At 36.9% G+C, this 20,837-nt stretch overlaps 3 protein-coding genes across 3 annotated transcripts; 1 reads left to right on the top strand and 2 right to left on the bottom strand.

Annotated features, from left to right (window-relative positions):
• Positions 1-1,113: 1,113 nt before the first annotated feature.
• Positions 1,114-8,535, top strand: tha1 (threonine aldolase 1). Its single transcript, XM_058407322.1, has 7 exons — positions 1,114-1,518; positions 3,842-3,925; positions 5,353-5,441; positions 5,706-5,891; positions 6,024-6,161; positions 7,176-7,368; positions 7,944-8,535. The coding sequence occupies exons 1-7, from the start codon at positions 1,248-1,250 to the stop codon at positions 8,249-8,251; spliced, it is 1,269 nt and encodes a 422-aa protein (XP_058263305.1). The 5' UTR covers positions 1,114-1,247; the 3' UTR covers positions 8,252-8,535.
• A 2,040-nt stretch (positions 8,536-10,575) lies between these two features.
• Positions 10,576-15,297, bottom strand: tmem235b (transmembrane protein 235b). Its single transcript, XM_058407323.1, has 4 exons — positions 14,841-15,297; positions 14,651-14,710; positions 14,303-14,440; positions 10,576-11,433 (listed from the first exon to the last, which is right to left on the bottom strand). The coding sequence occupies exons 1-4, from the start codon at positions 15,010-15,012 to the stop codon at positions 11,198-11,200; spliced, it is 606 nt and encodes a 201-aa protein (XP_058263306.1). The 5' UTR covers positions 15,013-15,297; the 3' UTR covers positions 10,576-11,197.
• Positions 15,298-17,590: 2,293 nt separating this feature from the next.
• Positions 17,591-20,698, bottom strand: birc5a (baculoviral IAP repeat containing 5a). The gene is made up of 4 exons (XM_058405765.1): positions 20,477-20,698; positions 20,182-20,291; positions 19,219-19,336; positions 17,591-18,063 (listed from the first exon to the last, which is right to left on the bottom strand). Exons 1-4 carry the CDS (start codon positions 20,582-20,584, stop codon positions 17,971-17,973), a joined length of 429 nt encoding a protein of 142 aa, XP_058261748.1. The 5' UTR covers positions 20,585-20,698; the 3' UTR covers positions 17,591-17,970.
• Positions 20,699-20,837: the final 139 nt, after the last annotated feature.

The raw sequence follows: 20,837 nt of genomic DNA, 5'->3' as shown, positions 1-20,837 counted from the left end.
AGGAGCTTGCCATAGTACTGCACCAGCAGGACAAACATTCTCATTAGAATACAATCTGAGCACAAGGTGCCAGCCGGCACACCCACTGCTCCACTCCCCTGTCGTCATGCCTCTTACTGGAAACCTGGGCAGCTGTTCTCCTCACATTCACAGTGGAGGCGAACACCTCCTCTTGGCTTTTATTAGAATCAAACAGACAAAGCACGCCTGTGAACACACCGCCTCCAAAGGCCTGGAATCCTTCACTCCAGGCTGTGTGACATCACTACATCAGCCGGGTAGGCCTGACTGGCCAGTATGCTTGTAAATAAGAACACATTACTCCAGCTATTTAAATGTGTCACAAAAGGCAGGCATGTCACTTCTGCTGTCATATGATCTGTGACGTGATCACAAGATGTTAAGACTGACCTGTCTATCTATCTGTCTGTCTGTTCCTTGTATATGACTTGTGACAGTTTCAGAAAGTTATATAGTTCCAAAAAGAACAAACCTAAGGAAGCTTATCACTGAATAGGATGGCTGTAATGCATATGATTTTACAGTATTTATTATTGCAAATGCAATTCTAGTGAACTCTGGGGTTAGGAATAGATGACGACAATGTGGTGTGGAAGTGGACTGATGGCGTCATCGTGTGGACAGAGCTAGAAACACCCTATCCACTCTTCTCCAAATAGAGGAACAGAGCTGCCAAACTTGTGAAACTTCGGTGGAACTGTGATGCCCAGTGTGTGCAATACAATGGTTTTACTGACTGGTCAGTTTTTTACTTCGCTTTTTTTTTTTGAACACGTCAAGCTCATTTTTTTTTAGCCACAGTTTATAGGGCTTCTGAACGGATCAGTGATCTGAAGTAGTAATTCACTTGAACGATTCGATTCTTTTGAACAACCAGTTCAGATGAATCAAACTACGTGAATTTTCATTCATTCATATGATTAATCGTTTAGAGCAGGATAAATTGTGTATCTATGATATTTTATACATAGTAAATACTTGGCGATTTTTTATTTTTTTTTGCAAAGCACTGAAGTAATCTTTTAGACACAACATAATCCGGTTCATTTACACGACTCACTCAAAAAGGATTCAATCCAATCGGGATGGCAACCCGCATCATCGATGATTCACTTTCCATTGTGCATGTCTTGATTTTAAACTGTATGGTGAATGATTATCGAGTGTAACAACACAAAGTTCACGGGTTTAGTAAAGAGTAGATTTCATTCTGTAAGTTTGCAGAGATGATGTCCGTGTCAGTTCGGTCCCTTGTGCGGTGTGTAAAATTCCGCTGGGTCTCAGAGCGAATCCGTTATGGCGGATGTTGTTTGCGTGTAGTGAATCAGGTCCGGTTTTATCACGGGAACAGCAGCACGGCGGTTCGAGACCCCGGGCCCATGCACACGGTGGATCTGCGCAGTGACACGGTGACTGAACCTGGAGCAGCCATGCGCACTGCCATGGTACAGGCCAGGGTCGGTGATGATGTGTTCGGGGAAGATCCCACCGTAAATGGTTAGAGGATGTCATTATTTTTTTTTTAAACAACAACTCGTTTTACTTGGTCTGGCACGACCTTAAACCCGATCACAAAATTAAATTGATATAATGACGGATTATTTATTAGATTCCACAAGGTTGCCAAAGATTGTGGAATAGCTCAGTGACCTGTCTACAGCAGGAGTTCTTAAAATAGCCTCTTTAAATGTAAAACAACTAACCTGAACAGATCCTCATTTTTTGGCTATTTATTAGATTAGATTAGATTCAACTTTATTGTAGAGTACATGTACAGAGCCATGAAATGCAGTTAGCATCCAACCAGAGGTGCATAAGTGGCATATTTACAATAAATTACAATAAGCATATACAGCTATGGGGGTGAAATGTACAAGACAATGGATGTCTTATGTACTGGTGTAGTGGGAAATATAAATAGGTATTAAAAAAAAAGTGTATATATGTATGTACAATCACTGTATAGTAATGAATTAACATGTATAACACTGTTATGTATAACAGTGTGTATAGTTATGTATAGTACTGTTATGTACAGAATAAAAATGTACAGTAGTCCAAAACCTGTTTTTTTTATTTCTATAGTGCAAAGATGCCAGGTGTATAACAGTGAGGTAAAGTAAATGTACGCAGATAGTACAGTGTATAAGTGTGATCAGCTGTTCAGTAAGAAAACAGCCACAGGGAAGAAGTTATTTCTCAGTCTGTTTGTGCGGGCACTAGGGCACTGGAAGCGCCTTCTGGATGGGAGAAGGGTAAATAGTCCATGATTCGGGTGAGAGGCGTCTTTGGTAATGCCTTTAGCCCTCTGCAGGCAGCGTTTATTGTAAATGCTATTGATGGTGGGTAGCTGAATGATACGTTGGGTGGTTTTCACCACCCGCTGAAGGGCTTTATGGTCTGTAGCTGTGCATTTACCAGACTGAGATGCAGTTGGTGACGATGCTCTCAATGGTACAGCGGTAAAAGTTCACAAGAATCTTGGAGCAGATATGGGCCTTTTTCAGTCTCCTCAGAAAATAAAGCCGCTGTTGTGCCTTTTTAACTAGGAAGGAGGTGTTCATGGACCAGGTGAGGTCTTCTGAGATGTGGACCCCGAGGAACTTAAAGCTGGGTACACGCTCAACAGCAGCTCCGTTGATGTGACTGGGAGCATGAGTGTGATTCCCAGCACATCTGAAGTCCATGATGACCTCCTTTGTTTTCCTGGTGTTGAGTTCCAGGTTGTTATTAGACCAACAGAAGGCATTAGATATGTCATAGTTGACATTTTTATAAACCTACTATAAGATTTATCAATCCCAAACAGACCGGCTAATAACTATAAATAACGTAATAATAAATATAATAACATTCATAAGTTTACAGTATCTGGCAATAATAATAGGATCCAATATGCAACATACACCGATCAGGCATAACATTGTGAGCACTGACAGGTGAAGTGAATAACAATGATTATCTCCTCATCATGGCACCTGTTAGTGGGTGGGATATATTAGGCAGCAAGTGAACATTTTGTCCCCAAAGTTGATGTGTTAGAAGCAGGAAAAATGGGCAAGCGTAAGGATTTGAGCGAGTTTGACAAGGGCCAAATTGTGCATTTCATTTCTAATCATCTAATGTGGCCCATTTACACCTGTTGACCATTTTATCAAATACACCTTCCATATAGATAACCTTGGTATATAGTTAGCAACTGTAGGCCATCTTTTGCTTTAGCCCCTATTCTATCTATCAATGTTAAGAGAACATCGTAGGATCAACGTTGAGCAGATGTTACGGATCATGACCTACCTAAGAAACTGAGATGAATCCTGAGTGAAGGGTAATGGAGAAATAAGATAAACTGTCCACCAAAACCTGACATGTAGTGCTATATTTTTTAACTGTACACATACAAAAAAAAATACAAAATAAGACTTAAGATACTATAATACTGTAGTACATAAAATATAGTATGTAAGGAATAAAACACAACATAGCATGTCATTTTAGGATAATAATAAACCACTGTGATGTGATGCCATTACCACACTGCAGTTGATTATTTTATTATAGCAGTACGTGTTTTAGTACTTTGTTTTATTTATTTATAATTTGCCAACACTTACTATTTGTATTTATTAAAAAACTAGATATCTTGCATTTTATCCATTTGTAGGTACAATTAATGTATGGAATGGCCACAAAACAAGTTAGTTCCTTATAGGGTATCAAAATATCGATGTTATAGACCCTAATTTGAAACTGTGAAATTTCTGCATGTAAGTTGTTATTTATTTATTTATTTATTTATTGATTGATTGATTGATTTCAGAACTGCAGAAGGTGGCAGCTGATATGTTTGGCATGGAGGCAGCTTTGTTTGTACCCACAGGAACCATGAGCAATTTGATAGCAGGTAAGCTGTACAATGTATTTAAAAAAATAAAGCATATATTCCTGCATTTTCCTGGTAGATTACACACTGAAATGATTTTGGTCTCTGGCAAGGTTGCTTCTTTGAATCTGTATCATGTTACATTAAATCAATTCTTTTTTCCCCTGTTGTTTATTTAATGCATTTAAATTTTTCCAAAGTTTGGCCTAACTCACATAAAGTCTCTCGTTCTAAGTTTTCTATATTAGGGTCATATTTTAAAAAAATCTCATTAAATCCCCACGCATGTATATCGTTAGATTATTAGCACAGTTGCGTAATTTGTGCTCTGAATGTGCATCTGTTATAAGAGGCTTTTGTAATTACCACAAGAATATAGAGGCATCATCACTCCTTCAGTGGGCTTCTAACTTTAATATAAGTACATGACCCCATCACCTTGCATTTAAAGACAACAAAGACAGAAAACAAAAGGTTGTTGGAGTTGCTTTTTAACATGTTATTTTGAATACTACAATGGCCTAACACCATCTCCACACATTTACCTCATTTCAAAAGATTTTAGAGTGTCTGTTTTAGTGTCTCAGTTGTCAAAGTAGAGCAGGATAGTCACACCAATTTAGTTCACTAATAACAGTAATGGCATCTATGGTATCTAGGTAAAGATTTTTTTTAAATTGAATTTAAGGCCCTTTCGGTCTATTTAAAGCCATCAGGTTACAGCTGAGCTCATATTCTCACACACAAGGAAAAAACCCTAGCAACATGAATTAGACATATATTTGCATTGCACACAGCATTGTGATTGCAAATGTTGGATATATTTGCAAATGAAATGTTGAAAATTGTTAATTTATTTTAATTTTTTATGAGGCACCGTTCATTTGCCTCATAATAGGATTGAACTTTTGCAGTTTGCATAGCAAATAAAGTTATGTTGTTTAGGCCACTCTTTAGAAATTTTATCTTTTAACTTGATTATCTTTAATAATCATTTAATAAAGTTTTCCTCAGGTCTAATGTACTCCAAATAAAACAAGTGTGGATATTTTCTCATAAGTGAGTGGCATAATTTCATGTATGTGAGATAAGGAGTACAAATCTGCTTTTTTCTATTACAAGAAATGTGGTTGCTTACAAGGCAATAATAATAATAACAACAACAACAATAATAATAATAAATATTATTATTTATTATTATTATTATTATTATTCCAAACTACTTTTTGCAGAAGACTTAAACAGAACAGATAGGTTACTTCTTCCTGAATCGTTCTCACTCTCAGTTTTCTTTAAGTCTCTGTTTAAACAGAAATGTGTTAACAGTGCTGTGTTATCAAATTCCCCCCAAATCTAAAAACCCTGCTCTGACTTCAGGTGTATTTTAAACTCAACAGTTTGAAGCTTTACAGCTCTTGTTACACATTATCTCTCTTTTCCTTCTCCAGTCATGGTGCACTGCAGAGAGAGGGGGGATGAGATGATAGTGGGAGATCTCTCTCATCTGCACATCTATGAGCAGGGAGGGAGTGCACAGGTATGGTTCACACAAATCAGAGAGCATACATGTATGTACCATGTGCTTAATTTTCCTAATGTGTTTGTGTTATTTCTGCCTTGCTATTCTAAAGCATCATTTGGTAGCTAGATAATTAAATAAGCTTCCCTCTAACTTTTATCATTTGATCCTTTTGTTGCTCCAGCATGCATGTGTTTTCTGAAGTATGCCATATTATCTGAGTGTGTGACTGTTGTGTGTTGGCTGCTAATGAAAGGCACTTGTTCTGACACATTTCTTCAGCTTGCTGGTGTACACTCCACCACACTCACGACTCTGGCTGATGGAACGTTCGATCTGGAGCAGCTGGAATCAAAGATCCGCCATGGCTACCCTGATGAACACTATCCCCGCTCACGGCTGGTTTGTTTAGAAAACACACACAACATCATGGGTGGACGTGTTCTCCCTGTCTCCTTCCTGCAGCAGGTTAGAGACACTATATTCCATACTACATGTACACTATTCACTTTAATGGACTGATAGCTTAGCATCGAGTGTTCATAAATCAGTTTATTCTTGGTGTTATAAACATCTGACCTGCAACATCTTTCCTGTCAGGTGCGCTCTATAGCAGATAAGTATGGACTTGCTGTGCATATGGATGGTGCTAGGGTGATGAATGCAGCAGTGGCACTGGGTGTGCATCCCTCTGTCTTACTCAAACACTGCCACACGGTCAGTGTGTGTCTATCTAAGGTAAGAGCTCTACTCACTGCCAACATATAAAAAAGCTTTTGTATGTAATCTTCCATAAAACCTTCTATAATATTCCAAACAAGATTGTTCATGTATCGTATCACACGTATATCACTACATTCAAGATATTTTTGCTTGATATGATGTCCAACTTGCATTGCTTGAGCTGCTGTCCAGAATTGGCCCCCAGGTGAAGTAGACCTACTTTTAACATAATGTAAATGAGAGTCAGGGTGCCAGTAAAGATATTTGCATTTCAATTACATGACTTACGTGACTGGTTTTATGCTGACAGATGCACATTAGATGAATTTTTGTACTTTCATATAAGAAATGCAAAACATATCAGCATGCAGACATGCCTTTTCAGTTTTTAACAGTTTATATTTATAATAGTACTGAATGATCAGTACCAAAAAAATTATTTTCAGTAAACCAAAATAACTTTTCTTAAAATTGACTTTAATTAATTACTTTACAAGTTTCCAGTTTACTAGCTATAACTCTCTTGTACGTGCACTCACTGACCGTCTTATTAGGTAACACCATATGTACCATATGTAGATGCATATTATAGTTATACAGTTACTGAATGTCCTCCCTCTGTTGTGATTTGTCAGCGACATCTCTGTTGTCTATTAATGGAAAGAGAGCAAAGGACCACTACGGAGACTATGTGGGTGGTGGATCTACTCACACAGCAGTAACTAACACAAACTATGCACAGAAAAATATGAGTTATAGTCTCTAAAATACACAGAAGCTGTACCAAAGTGTGTTCAAAATAACGTAATACTTACAAAACACAATGTTACAACAAAACAGGATGAAATACATGGGAGGAAAATATAAAAAATTATAGAAAATAATACAGTGAGAGAACAATTTCAATGCCGAGGACAATTCTAGAGAGAAAAAGATACTGATTAGGAAAAATTGTAAGGGAGAGATGAGAAGTGGTTTTTAGCAATAGTTGTGGCTTAGCAATGATTGCTTACAGACTGTCTTTGAAAGGGCTTAGGAGCACCTGCTGGGACCATGCTTGCTGGGTCTAAAGAGTTCATCCAGAGAGCAATGCGTGCTCGTAAAGCACTGGGAGGTGGAATGCGCCAGTCAGGCTTTTTAGCAGCAGCTGGAAAGATCGCCCTTGTGGACATGATGGCTAGACTGGAGGAGGACCACAAAAATGCCAGGACCTTTGCCAAAGGTGATGTATGAGCCGCAAAGCCATTTCTGTGACTACTAAATACGTGTGCATCTAAAATTACACTTCCTCTAGCTAAAAAAAAAGTTGCCTATTTTTAAGAGGACTTTTTTTTTTACATGACAAGCTGTATTAATTTAAAATTGTGATAATTGGAAACTCACTTTAGAGAGAGCAGTTCAGGACATGCTTGTTGTTTTTAATTGTTCGACCTGTTAACCTTTCATACAACTCACTCACAATTATCCACCCAAAAGACACTATATGTATGTGGATGCCTGTCTATGACCCCTGCATGTGACCCTTCCCCAAAACTTTTGACGCATAATTGTTTAAAACACCTTCAAACCTGTTCTATGATGCCTGAATGTGCCCACAATGCCTCAATGTACAAAACAAGTTCCAAAAAAGTTTGCCCTGTGAGCCCTGACCTCAACCTATTGTGATTACATCAACTTGTCAGACAGTGGCACTGGACTTGATACTGTTATTTGCTCAAACTGATTTCAAGATAGATAACAAACAAATCAACATAAAATATTCCCTGTCTAATATGAAGTCTTTGCCTCTTCTTACAGCTCTGACCCAGTGTGATCCTCCTTTGTACCATGTGGACTTGTCTTCTGTTGAAACCAACATAGTGCGCTTTAGTTTGCGAGTTCCTGGGTTGAGTCCGGCTCGTTTCTGTGAGCTGATGGAGGAGGTGAGCAAGGAGGAGGTTGCTGCTCTGAACAAGGGAGTGCGTGTGCTTATGTTTCCTCATGTCGGGGGTACAGTAAGAGCTGTGTGGCACCTCAATGTCAGTGAGGAGGACACGCAGCTGGCTATAAAGAAAGCTCAGTTTGTGGCACGACAGTTTGAGTTGAAATCAGCAGAAAGTACATGAAAGCAAGCGAAAAATCTTCAATCATCTTTATTGTCTACATGTTGCAAGACATTTTGAATCAAGACGTGTTACAAGATATTTTGAACTAAATAAGCAAACATTTGTATTACACTCCAGCACTTTAAACTCAATCCACATCAATTACATTTCACTTGTATAGTAGTAATTTATATTTTGATTGGAATAGTGAATTTCAATTATATAAAGCTTACAAATCCTTCAGTCCTGATTTATAAAAGCAACAATTTATATGGATTTGAAATAAAACAGAATTTTAAACATTGTTTCATTGGCTTATTTAAATAAGAATTTGCCCTAAACACCCCACTATGGTGTGACTTTCACAATTCTGATTTTGATAAATCTGATTTTATTTGCCCAGAAGCTGGAGGCCTTTTTGAACTCTGAAGCTTCCATTGAACATTCAACATTCACATAACTTCCTGCACAATTTGGCCAAAAAGTGAGATCAGGAGTCTGAATGAATGCAGTCCAGTTGAGGGGAAAAAACCCTAACCAGTGATTTTACCAAGTGCATGTCTGTTCCTGTCCCGTGAACAATACTGTGAATACCTACATGACCTAGATTGTTCATTTGTTGGGGTAAATATGACAACCCCCCCCCCCTCCCTGAAGACTCCTGTCAGTCACAGCGCACAAACAGAGAACATAACTGTCCCACAATTATTAGAGAATTATTGTAAATCTTTCTGAATGACCATCAAAATGCTGCAGCTTCTTCAAAAGTAAAATAACTGAAGAATCAGGAGAACAAGAGCCAGATTATAATAACTGCATGCACAAAGGCAACCAGGGCGTTCTATAGTCTAAATATAAGTTGGACAAAGCAGGTTTTAATACAGTGTGTGCAAGAGGACAGACACACACACACACAAGACCATATAATACCCAAGGCTAAGACAGAAAAAATACATGAGCAGGAAGAGTGAACAAAGACAATTATAGAAATGACATTAAATTGAACTGATCTTAAAATGAATAAATCATGTATCCATTAACTACCAGAATATATTACAAAGCTGGAAATAATTATTTAAAAAATGTGGAAAAATCCCACAATAAAATACTGTAATTTGAGACTTACTACTGTAATAAAATATATATCACACAATATATATTTAACACAACAGCCATATTATGTGACTATTACTGCAAGCTTCAAATTATATTGGTCCATGTTTTAAATGTACAGAGAGGACCAAAGGTCTGAAAGCACTAGTGAAAATGCTTCTATTTTCACTTTTTCCCAATCATTTTCATTACAAATTATACTGATGGCAACAACTTGAGTGAAAAATAGAATCTTTGAAATATTTACATTAATTTCAGTTTCCTATTATCTTTGATCCTTTTGCTTTAATGGCAGTGTGCGCTTGAGTGAACTGACATGGACTCCACAGGCTTGGGCAAAACCTTCACTTTATGATTCACTTTAGATGAAATCCATCAGTGTTACGTCTGAACACATGCTTTAATAGAAAGAATGAGGAAAGTTGCATATGAAATATTCTAGATATTGCACATTTACTTTCTTTGTCTTAACTAAAACCTTCTTAAACAAAACCTTCTGTTTATATCCAATTTTCATTGTGGTCTCAGGCTTTTGGATCCCACTGTATACACATATAAATTAATATAAACAATGTTGTCTCTAAATCTCTGGCTGTAATAAGATTGTCCTTTAGCACATGTAATGCTACATTTTTCATTTGGGAATAATGAGTCTGTCACCAAGGTTTGCATATTAAGTACATGTAACACATGCCCCATAAACACACACTCACACTCATTCTGAAGATGGATTGCCTTAATGACCAGAAGGATATTGCATTTGCTGTGCTGCATCTCAATCCAGAGCCCTGAGCCACACACTAGTCACAGCGTTCGAGAGCAGCTGCACAAAGAGGCGCTTTACAAGTGTCAGAGTTAATAAAAATTCTATGTACAAATTGTCCATAAATAGTATTGCACTGTATCTATTTTCTAATTGAATACACCTTGGACGCATGAACGGAATTCAATTAACTTTGATGGTTAGAACAATAGTTGCCTATGGCAACAATGAGCGCCACAGCAAAACAATGTTCCAGTGTTACATTCATGTGAATAAACATCTCTTTTAACATAATTGAATAATCTCAAGTGTTTTCATTCATCATTTGGAAAACACACATTGAAAAACGCTTACAGCATGGATGATTTTATATTATAAAGTTTTTATTTATCAAGTCATTGAGATAAACAATATGTTATACTGCTTGTAGACCTAACAGAAAGGGTAAGCCATTGTAAAATGTCTCAACCACTGCATGTATAACTATAATTATATGAATGGGCAGATAAAGATGATCCTAAAAAGGTGATGAAGTAAAATAATGTCCAGCACATTAGGTAAAGCACATATCTCAAAATTATAAGCTACTGTGGCCTGGTACTTACTCTGCATACACTTTAACAAAAGCAATAATTTAAAGGTTGTTTTGATGGCTAAAGTTTCTTAACTTTCATATGTGTTGCATCTGGAACACCTCAAGTCCAGTATGTTGACATGAACCATTGCTGGGTCTCTTTGAATTAGGCTTATGGTTAATTAAAGTGTAGAAAAATGGTGTTAAAATGGACGTTAATGGTCTTGTTTTTGTGCAATATACTATGAACATGCTTTTGGTCAACACTTCAATTATAAATTATTTAAAAATACTTAAAAAATAACTTCCACAATTACCATTCCAGAAAATTATATTTAAATTTAAATAAAGTATGTGTAAAATGCATAGAAAAAACATTATTGATTTATCATAATCAAACAAAAGTACTTTAAAATGTACCCAAGTGAAATAAATAAATGATGGGATGTTAACGCTACTGGAATGACAGCACTATTGCTTTTTAACTTGGCAAACCCATGCACACTGGAGATCTGAATTATATAGGGGCCACAGTCTCCTGGTACTGGACTAATTGGACCATCCAGGCAGCAAGCAGTAGGAGAAGACCGGTTATCATTTCCAGGATGAAGGAGAGCCAGGCCAAGCCCATTGACCAGCCGAAGGATGTGTGAACCATGGCCATCTGCTCCAACCCAATCCTTATCTTTGCCTCCTCCAGAGCTTTTTGGGAATAACTGATATACAGACTTACACCAGAGACAGTGAGAAGGCCTGAGAAAAAAAAACATATGGAGTGTATAGGAAGATAGTAAGAATTATTATAGTTAGTTAAAGAACAGTTGCTATATTCAATTAAGACATGTCAGAAAAACAAGGCCAGCATGAGCAAAGATGCTGTCTTATACCCTGACTGCAGATGGGCAGTAGAGAAGAGTACTAACACTCTTGTCTCCCTGTCGTTCCTTTAACCCTAAAGCATGTCCAATATGTTTAAATCATGTGAAAATAGTGCCTCCTACCTTCTGCTGAACACTAGCACTATTAGGCTATTAAGCCATTGGGGAATGGTAGAATATGCCATAACTGCATAATCAAAAACCTTTTGACTCTTTGTTTTAAACACTGTTGACTACAGGAGGCCCTCCCAGTTTAGTAAAGTATATTATTGCTTTGCAATTGCATATTATTGCTTTCCTATTGTTGGATTGGTATTGCTTGGTTTGGCTCTTTTTTATTTAAATAAATATATCATTACGATCTTAACAAGGTAATTTGTTTTAAAACATTAAAGTATCATTAGGGTCTTAAAATTAATCATTTCCTATAAATTTGTTCTGTGTTAATTCAGATACAGGATTCATGAGCCCCTTGGCCTCAAACCAAATGTAGACAATAAGCTTGGAATATCAAGGAGCTGTAATGTAATTTAGAATTAATATAATCTACCTGTGCTACAGCAAAGGCTGTAATATATGCCTAAAATTGTAATTCTGCATGCATTCCCCTTTTAATTGAACTGTTTTGGGCATTAACAGTTAGGTACAATAAATGCCATGATGTTAAATCTAAAATATAGGGTGTACAACGATATTCAACAAATCTGTACAATATTCTAAAAAGCTTAAAACACATCTCATAAATTTGAGATCCTTGGTACTGTTTGCTCTATTTGCTTAAAATTGCCTTTAGATGACTACAACTAATTTTTTTTTACATCTCTACTGAGCCACATGGGTACAGATACAACCACCTTCAATCCAACTTATTACTCTGCCAAATTGCCAGTTATCTGTGTTTAATAATTACACACAGGAAATGATGGTCTCAGTGGTATGCTGTGTCACAAACAAAACAAACACAGTCTAACAAACTGGTTTACCATTTATTAATAGAAAATGACAAAAGCTTTAAACCAGTCTTGTACAGCTGCAATCACATGCACAGAGAGGCTCATATTGGCCCATCACTAAAGCGCTCAGAATCTCAGACAGCAGGCATTAGAACCAAATCAACATTAGTGCATGTCACTGCAGGTCTTTACCATCAACAACAAAATGAGACAGAATAAGTACATAACCTTAATAGGCAATAAAGAGTCAAATTGATGTAGGTTCTAATTAGTAAAAGGAAAGAAAAAGAGGGGTAGACTTCAGGAATTAGTTATTTGCTCAGTTAAACAGACTCTGTGTGTGTGTGTGTGTGTGTGTGTGGCCTGCTTTTATACCTTGGGTGCAATCAGAATTCTTCACAGGCCATAAAATGAACAATATTTGAAAATATATTTACCCAAATACCCACATACTTGATATACACTGCTAATATCAGCATTCTGTTTAAATACTGAGGAGTTTGACATCTCCATATTCATGTTTTATGAAAATGCAATGGTGGACAACTGTAAGGTAAACCTTTTGTAATCATGATCACCTTTTCCTGCATGCACAGTAAACACCTAATTCGCTGTCATATAGATTATTTAGATCAATCAAATCCAATTCATGTCTGGAATAAATACTGAGGGCTGAAATATTTGACTAGGAACTTAACTGCTCACCTAAAGCTTTAGTTAAAAGCTTAGATAGTTAAATACTTATTAGATGATCTGGATTACCATTGTGAAGTGCAAAGGATTATTTTCTGGTAGCTTCCTGTGTTTCAAGGCAAGGAGACCTGCATACTGCATGTCTCCTGCTTTTGGATAACTATTAGGTGTGTTGTTAATAAAGTTCACTATGCCTATTCCCCCGTGAAAGGACATGAAACCAAAGACTGTTCTGTCTCTAGAGTTTAGTATATATTACAGTTACAACATTTCAATCCTTCAGATTTACTTTGATTTCTGCATTACTTATTCATAAAATGTAATCTGATCCTCAAAAGTCTACTTTTATTTTTAAAATGGCTGAATTTGACTTATTGTGGTATGATGAACACCCACATGTGAAATGTTCATGCATCCATACAATTCTTATTATAGAGGTCCTAGAAAAGTTGTTTTGACTTGGGAATTGTCCACATGTGAAACTCTGAAGCAGACAGTCAGTAGTCACAGCTGTTGTGCTCTTTTTTAATAGGGCAGGACACTTAACAACCCACACTTCCAATCTTAAATCATGAACCAAACAATTGAATTGGTGTATACAATTTTGTACAATTATCATATTTAGTTGGTAAGGATAATCTAGTACCTTCTCTGGGGCATTACAGAAATGTCCAAGAGGAGCACCGATCTCCTCACTTTTTCATCTACTCAGTAAGACTCTAATATACAAGCTGGAGGGAAAAAAGAATTCAATAAAGCTGTTAATTCTGCCCACAGGTATTAAAAGATAATGTACTGTAATAACACTGGTCCCAAAACACAGCTCTCAAAACAGCCAATTTACTCTTTTGGTTTCCTCTGAGTTAGCCAGCAAAAGCACTATCCTCATAAAGAGATCATGGAAATGTGAAGCAATTAGATGCTGCTGTAATTAGACAACCATTTCCTTAGAAGGCCAGTTATGAGAAGTGTTGCTCTTCGCAATTATAAGCTTTGATGTTATGCTGAATATCAGCAGTTGCGTCAAATGTAAATCAATAACATGAAACAACATTAGTCTATCACGGACATGCAGACTTGTACATGGCACAAACTTACTGCAAAGAAGAAAATAGGATGCAGTTCCCATGAGGAGAAGTCTACTCCGGGCCAGAGAGCTGACCATACCACATATTCCTCCAAACACTAAGAGCACCAGACTGAGAGGCAGCAGGACAGCAATCACATTATGCATATCTACATGAAAGAGAATTACAACTGATTATTAAAAATGACTCGCAAGTGAAGAATAATGTACAGCCTAACAATGCTACTTGTAGGTAAGTCAGAGCAGAATGGACAAGAGAGCATGTTTGTGTTAAATGACTGCTTCTGTACATCAGTGGCAATGAAATGAATTCAGCTGCGGTAATTCATTGATAAAGTTAGATATGAGGAAATGCTTACTCTGCATGTGTTTTTCTGATTCTGAAATTTTTGGAGGATCTTCTGTAAAGGGCTGTTCATCTGCAATCAGACATCACCTCAGAAATGATTTGACTTTACTGTTAGTAAATAAATCCCTTTTTTGAAGTTAGCCCACTGTCAATAATAAAAGATGATTTTTTTTGACGAATTTAGAAGAAAAGTGCCTTACCAGTTTCCACTCCCCAAAGTCCAGAATGCACATGCTGCGGTTCTGTGTGATTCGTCCGTTTATCCTCTATAATGTACCAGTAATCGGTTCCGACGGCGAGCGCCAGAAAGATGAAGCTGAGAATGGCGCTTAATCCAGCGCCGAGGACCACGGAGCCAAAACCAACTCTCATATCGATCAGTGTAATAAATAATAATTAGAAGCAAAATACAAAGCAGGGGCAAAACTTCAGCACTTGTCATACAGAATAATAAAGTGCACTCAAGTCAGTCTTCATGCATTTCTGCTTATTAAAGACGATGTGACACGAGGCGGGTAAAAACGTCAAACATCTCAGGGATAATGAGCACCACCTATCGAAGGCATTTTGCTGCCTAAAACATGCACTTTGAGCTCATTTTGTGCATTTTTAACGTGTACAATTTGATCGTCACAACGTCACAGAAAACACTTAATCGTCTTCAAAGTTCTCCGCCAATGGTGAGCATTATATTTGTATAAACGCATGCATATTCATAACAGGATGCACTTAAGCCGAGGCTCCTTCCTTTGCTTTCAGCCTCAATTCCCAACCCTCTTTACGGAAGTCTTTCCCATAGCGCTAAAGGCAGAGATTAGCTTATTTAACTTGATCAGTGTGAATGCACATTTTGTATCGTAAATAAACAGCGGTTGCTTTAAGACATTCATTGCATTGTCTCTGTAATTCAAGTGGAAATTAATTACTTTTGGGAGTAATCAAACTTTATTATGCCATTACTTTACCTGTGGCTGAGAAAAAAAAAAGATACACATTTCAGTTCAGTATAGATAGATAGATAGATAGATAGACAGATAGATAGACAGACAAGGCAGGCAGGCAGATAGATAGATAGATAGATAGATAGATAGACAGACAAGGCAGGCAGGCAGGCAGGCAGGCAGATAGATAGATAGATAGATAGATAGATAGATAGATAGATAGACTATATTGCCAAATGTTTTGGGTCACCCCTCCAAATCAGTGAATTCAGGGGTTGTTCTACAGTTTTTCACCAAGACATTTTGGACAATTTCATGCTCCCAACTTTGTGGAAATAGTTTGGGGATGACCCCTTCCTGTTCCAACATGACTGCACACCAGTGCAGAAATCAACGTCCATAAAGACATGGATGAGTGAGTTTGGTGTGGAGGAACTTGACTGGCCTGCACAGAGACCTGACCTCAACCTGATAGAACACCTTTGGGATGAATTAAGGCGGAGACTGCGAGCCAGGGTCCCACAAAGTTGGGAGCATGAAATTGTCCAAAATGTCTTGGTATGCTGAGGCATTAAGAGTTTCTTTCACTGAAACTAAGGGGCCAAGCTCATCCCCTGAAAAACTAAACCTGAATTCAATGATTTGGAGGGGTGTCCCAAAACTTTTGGCAATATAGTCTAGATAGATACAGCAGCTGACATCACCAGTACCATCTTGAATCTGAGGACACATCAGATATTACACTGATCTGAAGCAAGAAGAGCAAGGAGTGATGTTGGAACCTGTTTACCATGTTCCTGCTTGACAACACCTATAAAATCTCATATGACATGGTTTGCAAGGTTTATGAGAAACTCAAGTAGCCTGCACAGAGCCCTGACCGCAACCTCACTGAACACCTTTGGAATAAATTGAAACATTGACTGCACACCACACCATACATCAGCTGGATTATCCAGCTGTATTTACTAAAATCTCATATTATTTAACATAGGTACTCCTCACACCATCTGTAATATACATTTGTTATTGTGGCTGATTCCATTATCATCATTCCAATTCTTATCTGTAACCTGAACAGATCTGATAAGCTGCAATAATAGGTTTGATAAGTCTGATATATTTTTTCATTCCCAAATTTAAATGCCAACCCAAGACATCTTAGCAGGCTTGCAATGGAAAATACAATGGCAAATTTAAGATTTGTTATTTAATTTGAATCTTCATGAGCAATTATCAAACTTTTGTTTTTCCTCAAATGCTTTTATCATGCTAACTCACATGTATTTGACATGTATTTGACATAATATACCTGCATCAACCTAAAATGTTATGAGTGCTCCACTTCAAACCTATCTTTTCAAAAATCTGCTTCCATGGAAATATATATATTATTTTGCTTTGCAGTTTTCAAACAGTTCAGCAATGTACTATATTTATGCTTATGACCAACTTATTCCAGAATACACTACATCTGAAGTATGTGGCCATCACATGCATATGTGCTTGGTGAACATTCCAGAGCTAGTCTTCTCTTGGTGCTAGAATAGCCTCTACTCTTTACAGGCTTTATGCTATAATTTGGAACGTGCTGAGGAAATTTGTTACCATTCAACCGCAAGAACATTAATCAAGACCATTACTGATGTCCGGGTTTCAGTCAGTTGTGTGGTTTCAGCTTTATGGCAACAATTTAGGGAAGGTCTATATATGGATCTGATTCTCAAATGTCCACAAACATTTTTGCATGTAGTGTAAAACAGAAATTATACAGAAACAATTGCACAATAACTTAACAGTAGGTTGCAGAAATGCATTAATTCTCCCTAAGGTTTTCCCTGTAACAAATTAAAAGACTAGTCAAAAACAGAACAAACTCACCATGTTTATTTTATTTGCTGTGTTGACAAGCAAAGTATTTGGTATATTAGCTCAGGTATTCTGGCTCCAAAAGTCTACCAGTAACCACTGACAGGACATAAAGCACAGGACTAGAAAACATGTGCTCATTCAGTTAGTTCTTATCTCACATTATAATAACTCAGACTCTACATCCAAACTGTAATTTTCTAAATGCACCATTTTATTGTGATTAGGAAAAGTACTTACGCACAATGTGACATCCTTATAGAATTTAAAATGACTCAGAAGTCAGCCATGACTTTAAAACAAAGGTTTATTTCCAGGAAAGAATGCATAAAATTACCCAAACTGAAACATTCCAGTGTCCGGTCCAAATAAAGTCTAAAGTCTACAGAGACAGGCTATATACATATATACAAACTTCACCTACTCCAAATGAGTTGATTATCAAAAAGATCAAATTATGGATAATTGGAAATAATGTCTTGTGAAAGCAATAACAACAGCAGCGTCATATTTATTATCCTCATTCTTCACCCATGGCAGACTGGATGATCTGTCCTCGTTTCAACTTCACTGCTTCTTCAAATTTGTCAATGGCCTGGCCACACATCTTTTTCTATAAAACAAAAAAAAGGGACTCATGTAAACATTTTATTTCACTCTAGAGCTTTTTCTAGATTTAACTGCAACAATAATTCACAGTAAGCACTGCAACAGGGCACAGGGGCGAAATGCAGGAACTGCAGTTGGGTCAATAAAGCTTTGGACAATGACAACTTATTCATTTTCAATGACAACTCAATTTTACTTCTTGGGTTGCTTTCGCTGTATGCGTTGGGTCATTATCCACCTGTACTGCAAAGTGCCAACCTAACAGTTTTGCAGAATTTGACCGAATCCAAACAGAAGTACAGCTGTATACACTTCAGAATTCATCCTGCTTTTTCTATCAGCAGTCACATCATCAAAAATCCCCAGTGACCCATTACCTTTGGCAGCCATGCAATAACACTGCCTCCACATTGTTTGACAGATGACGTGGTATGCTTTGGAACATAAACCTTTCCTTTTCTTCTCCATTCTCTTCCCATCATTCTGGTACAATTTCATCTTTCCAAAAATCTTGTTCCAGGTGTTTTTTTTTTAAATAATGTTTTCTAAAAAACTCATATGTACTTTCTGTTCTTGAGTGTTAACAGTGGATTGCATCCTGAGGACATTGCAAGTCCATTGTGGTGATGTACAGAGGCAAAATTATACATGTACATAATTATATAAATTATTAACTGTGTGATTCATGTCATACTCTATCAACCAGTGTATCAGGGAAGATAGTAAAAGCATAAAAGTAAACAAAAACCGGGAAGTGGAAAAATAATGAAATACCATGACTAACAGTATTATTTAGAGGTAGTTTGTATAGAGTACCTTTTGTGTGTTTCTTTACATTTTTGTACATCAGTGTGTACATTTGGTGTGTCTTTTATGAATCTGTATGACCACAACTGCACCCATAAAGGAACCATTTTGCATAACATCATAGAAAAGGTGCAGTGGACGTTAGTGGATTTATGAAAAATGTGAGGCAAGTACCAGTCTTTAATACTATGCCATGTTGAATAGAATTGTGAATTTGCAACAAACAAAATCATCTTTCTTGGTAAAGAATCTGTGCCTGATTTTAGGATAAAAGTTTAGTTTCCATCACAAATCATATTTTTCCTGGTCCGGGAAGGATGCAAGGTGTGTTTAACTGTACATTGATACTTACAATAATAAATTTCTGCCTCTCTTTCTGAAGCCTGAGAAACTCCTCCACAGTCAGACTCTCCACAGACTTCTTCAATGTGATGAAATTGCAGCTGGGTGAATGTGATTTATGCTCCTTTCTGAATGAATCAATGAATGAATGAATGAATGAATGAATAAATAAATAAATAAATATAATCATTTTAAAACCCAAACTACATGTAGAATGATGTGAGGATAGTTAGGTTTGCTAACAAAGCCCCATTCACAGATATCCATTTCAGTCTGTTTCAAAAATACAATTTTATCAAATGCATTTAAACAAACACGTCTCAGATTAGTCAGACAGAAACTTGCTTTCAGTATCTGACAAAACATGTGAATAAGCTCTTAAAACCAACACTTTTCTTAAGTGTTTTGGGAAAGTATGCTTTTACAAAGTGAATGTTTTAAATTTCTATACATGCGTTTCTTTGTTTTATTTTGAATGCAACTTAGGTCATAAAGTTAGGTCTTACAAAATAAATAAATCAGGACACAGCATGAGGCAGATCAACAAACCTAAAGTACATACAAAAGTGCAACAATGTAAACCAAAAAGGAAGGATTGCAAAAAACAAACAAAAAAAACCTCACAATTTAAGAAATCTAATATTCTTTGCCACTTGCAGAAAAAGGGTGTTTTTACCCCCCAGTAACAACAGTCAGAAAGAGGACTCATACATTTAGGTCAGTGTTTACTTTCACATTTTAAACTGAGACTGAAATAATCCTAGCCAAATCAGACGTAAGGTTTAGTAATATTTTATCGGATGCTTAAAAAGTATTTACTTCATTTGGAAAAAGAATAATATTTGGTACAAAGGTCAGCCATACAAATCCAGGATCACTTACTACCACATTCTGCAAATTATTCATTGCAGTATCCAGATTATTACCATAATGCTCACTCTTTGACAGTGATAGAAACTGCGAAAGTACTTACTCAGGGTCATCTTCTGGTTCCCAGCCTTCCAGCTCTTTAAGACAGAAGAAGCACTGTGCAATATCAGGACTGTTCTCAGAGGGCACGTGAATGAATCCTGCTTTAGCCATCTACAACAGGAAGAACTTTGAACCTTTAAGTCCTCTCCTTCCAAAAACAATTACATAAATACTATCCAAACATATCTTCAAATAATTAAGCAAACAGCAACCTCATCAGTATAACCTCATTAGTACAACCTCATTAGGTAAGCCTACATATTTAACCATACAGGTGTTGTAGTGGTGTTACTTACGTTCTCAGGAGTACAAACGCAGTCTTCCTGAAATGGCCAGCTATCAAAGGTTAAAAGCCTGTTTTCATAAAAATACAACTTTGTGGGCTCGTCGTTAATATGATCCATATTTACAACGTAATTTAATAATTTAACGACGTTTCGCAGAAAGACACGGACACGATAAAGGTCAGCTGGTAATGTTTAAATTTCCGAGCACAAGATTTGATTGGTCAAGCTGAGACGCATGGCACGCATGCGTAGAAACACTTCGGGACACAGCGACATCTAGTGGAGCCGTTGCAAATTCGTCCAGATGACGTCACGGGAAGATCTCGGTTTTCTTATGATGCAAATTATTTATTATCTTCTGATGAACAGC

Source organism: Hemibagrus wyckioides, linkage group LG13 (assembly GCF_019097595.1).
Source record: "Hemibagrus wyckioides isolate EC202008001 linkage group LG13, SWU_Hwy_1.0, whole genome shotgun sequence".
Lineage (NCBI taxonomy): Eukaryota > Metazoa > Chordata > Actinopteri > Siluriformes > Bagridae > Hemibagrus > Hemibagrus wyckioides.
The sequence above is the reverse complement of the archived record's forward strand: the minus strand, read 5'-3'. Positions and strand labels throughout refer to the sequence as shown.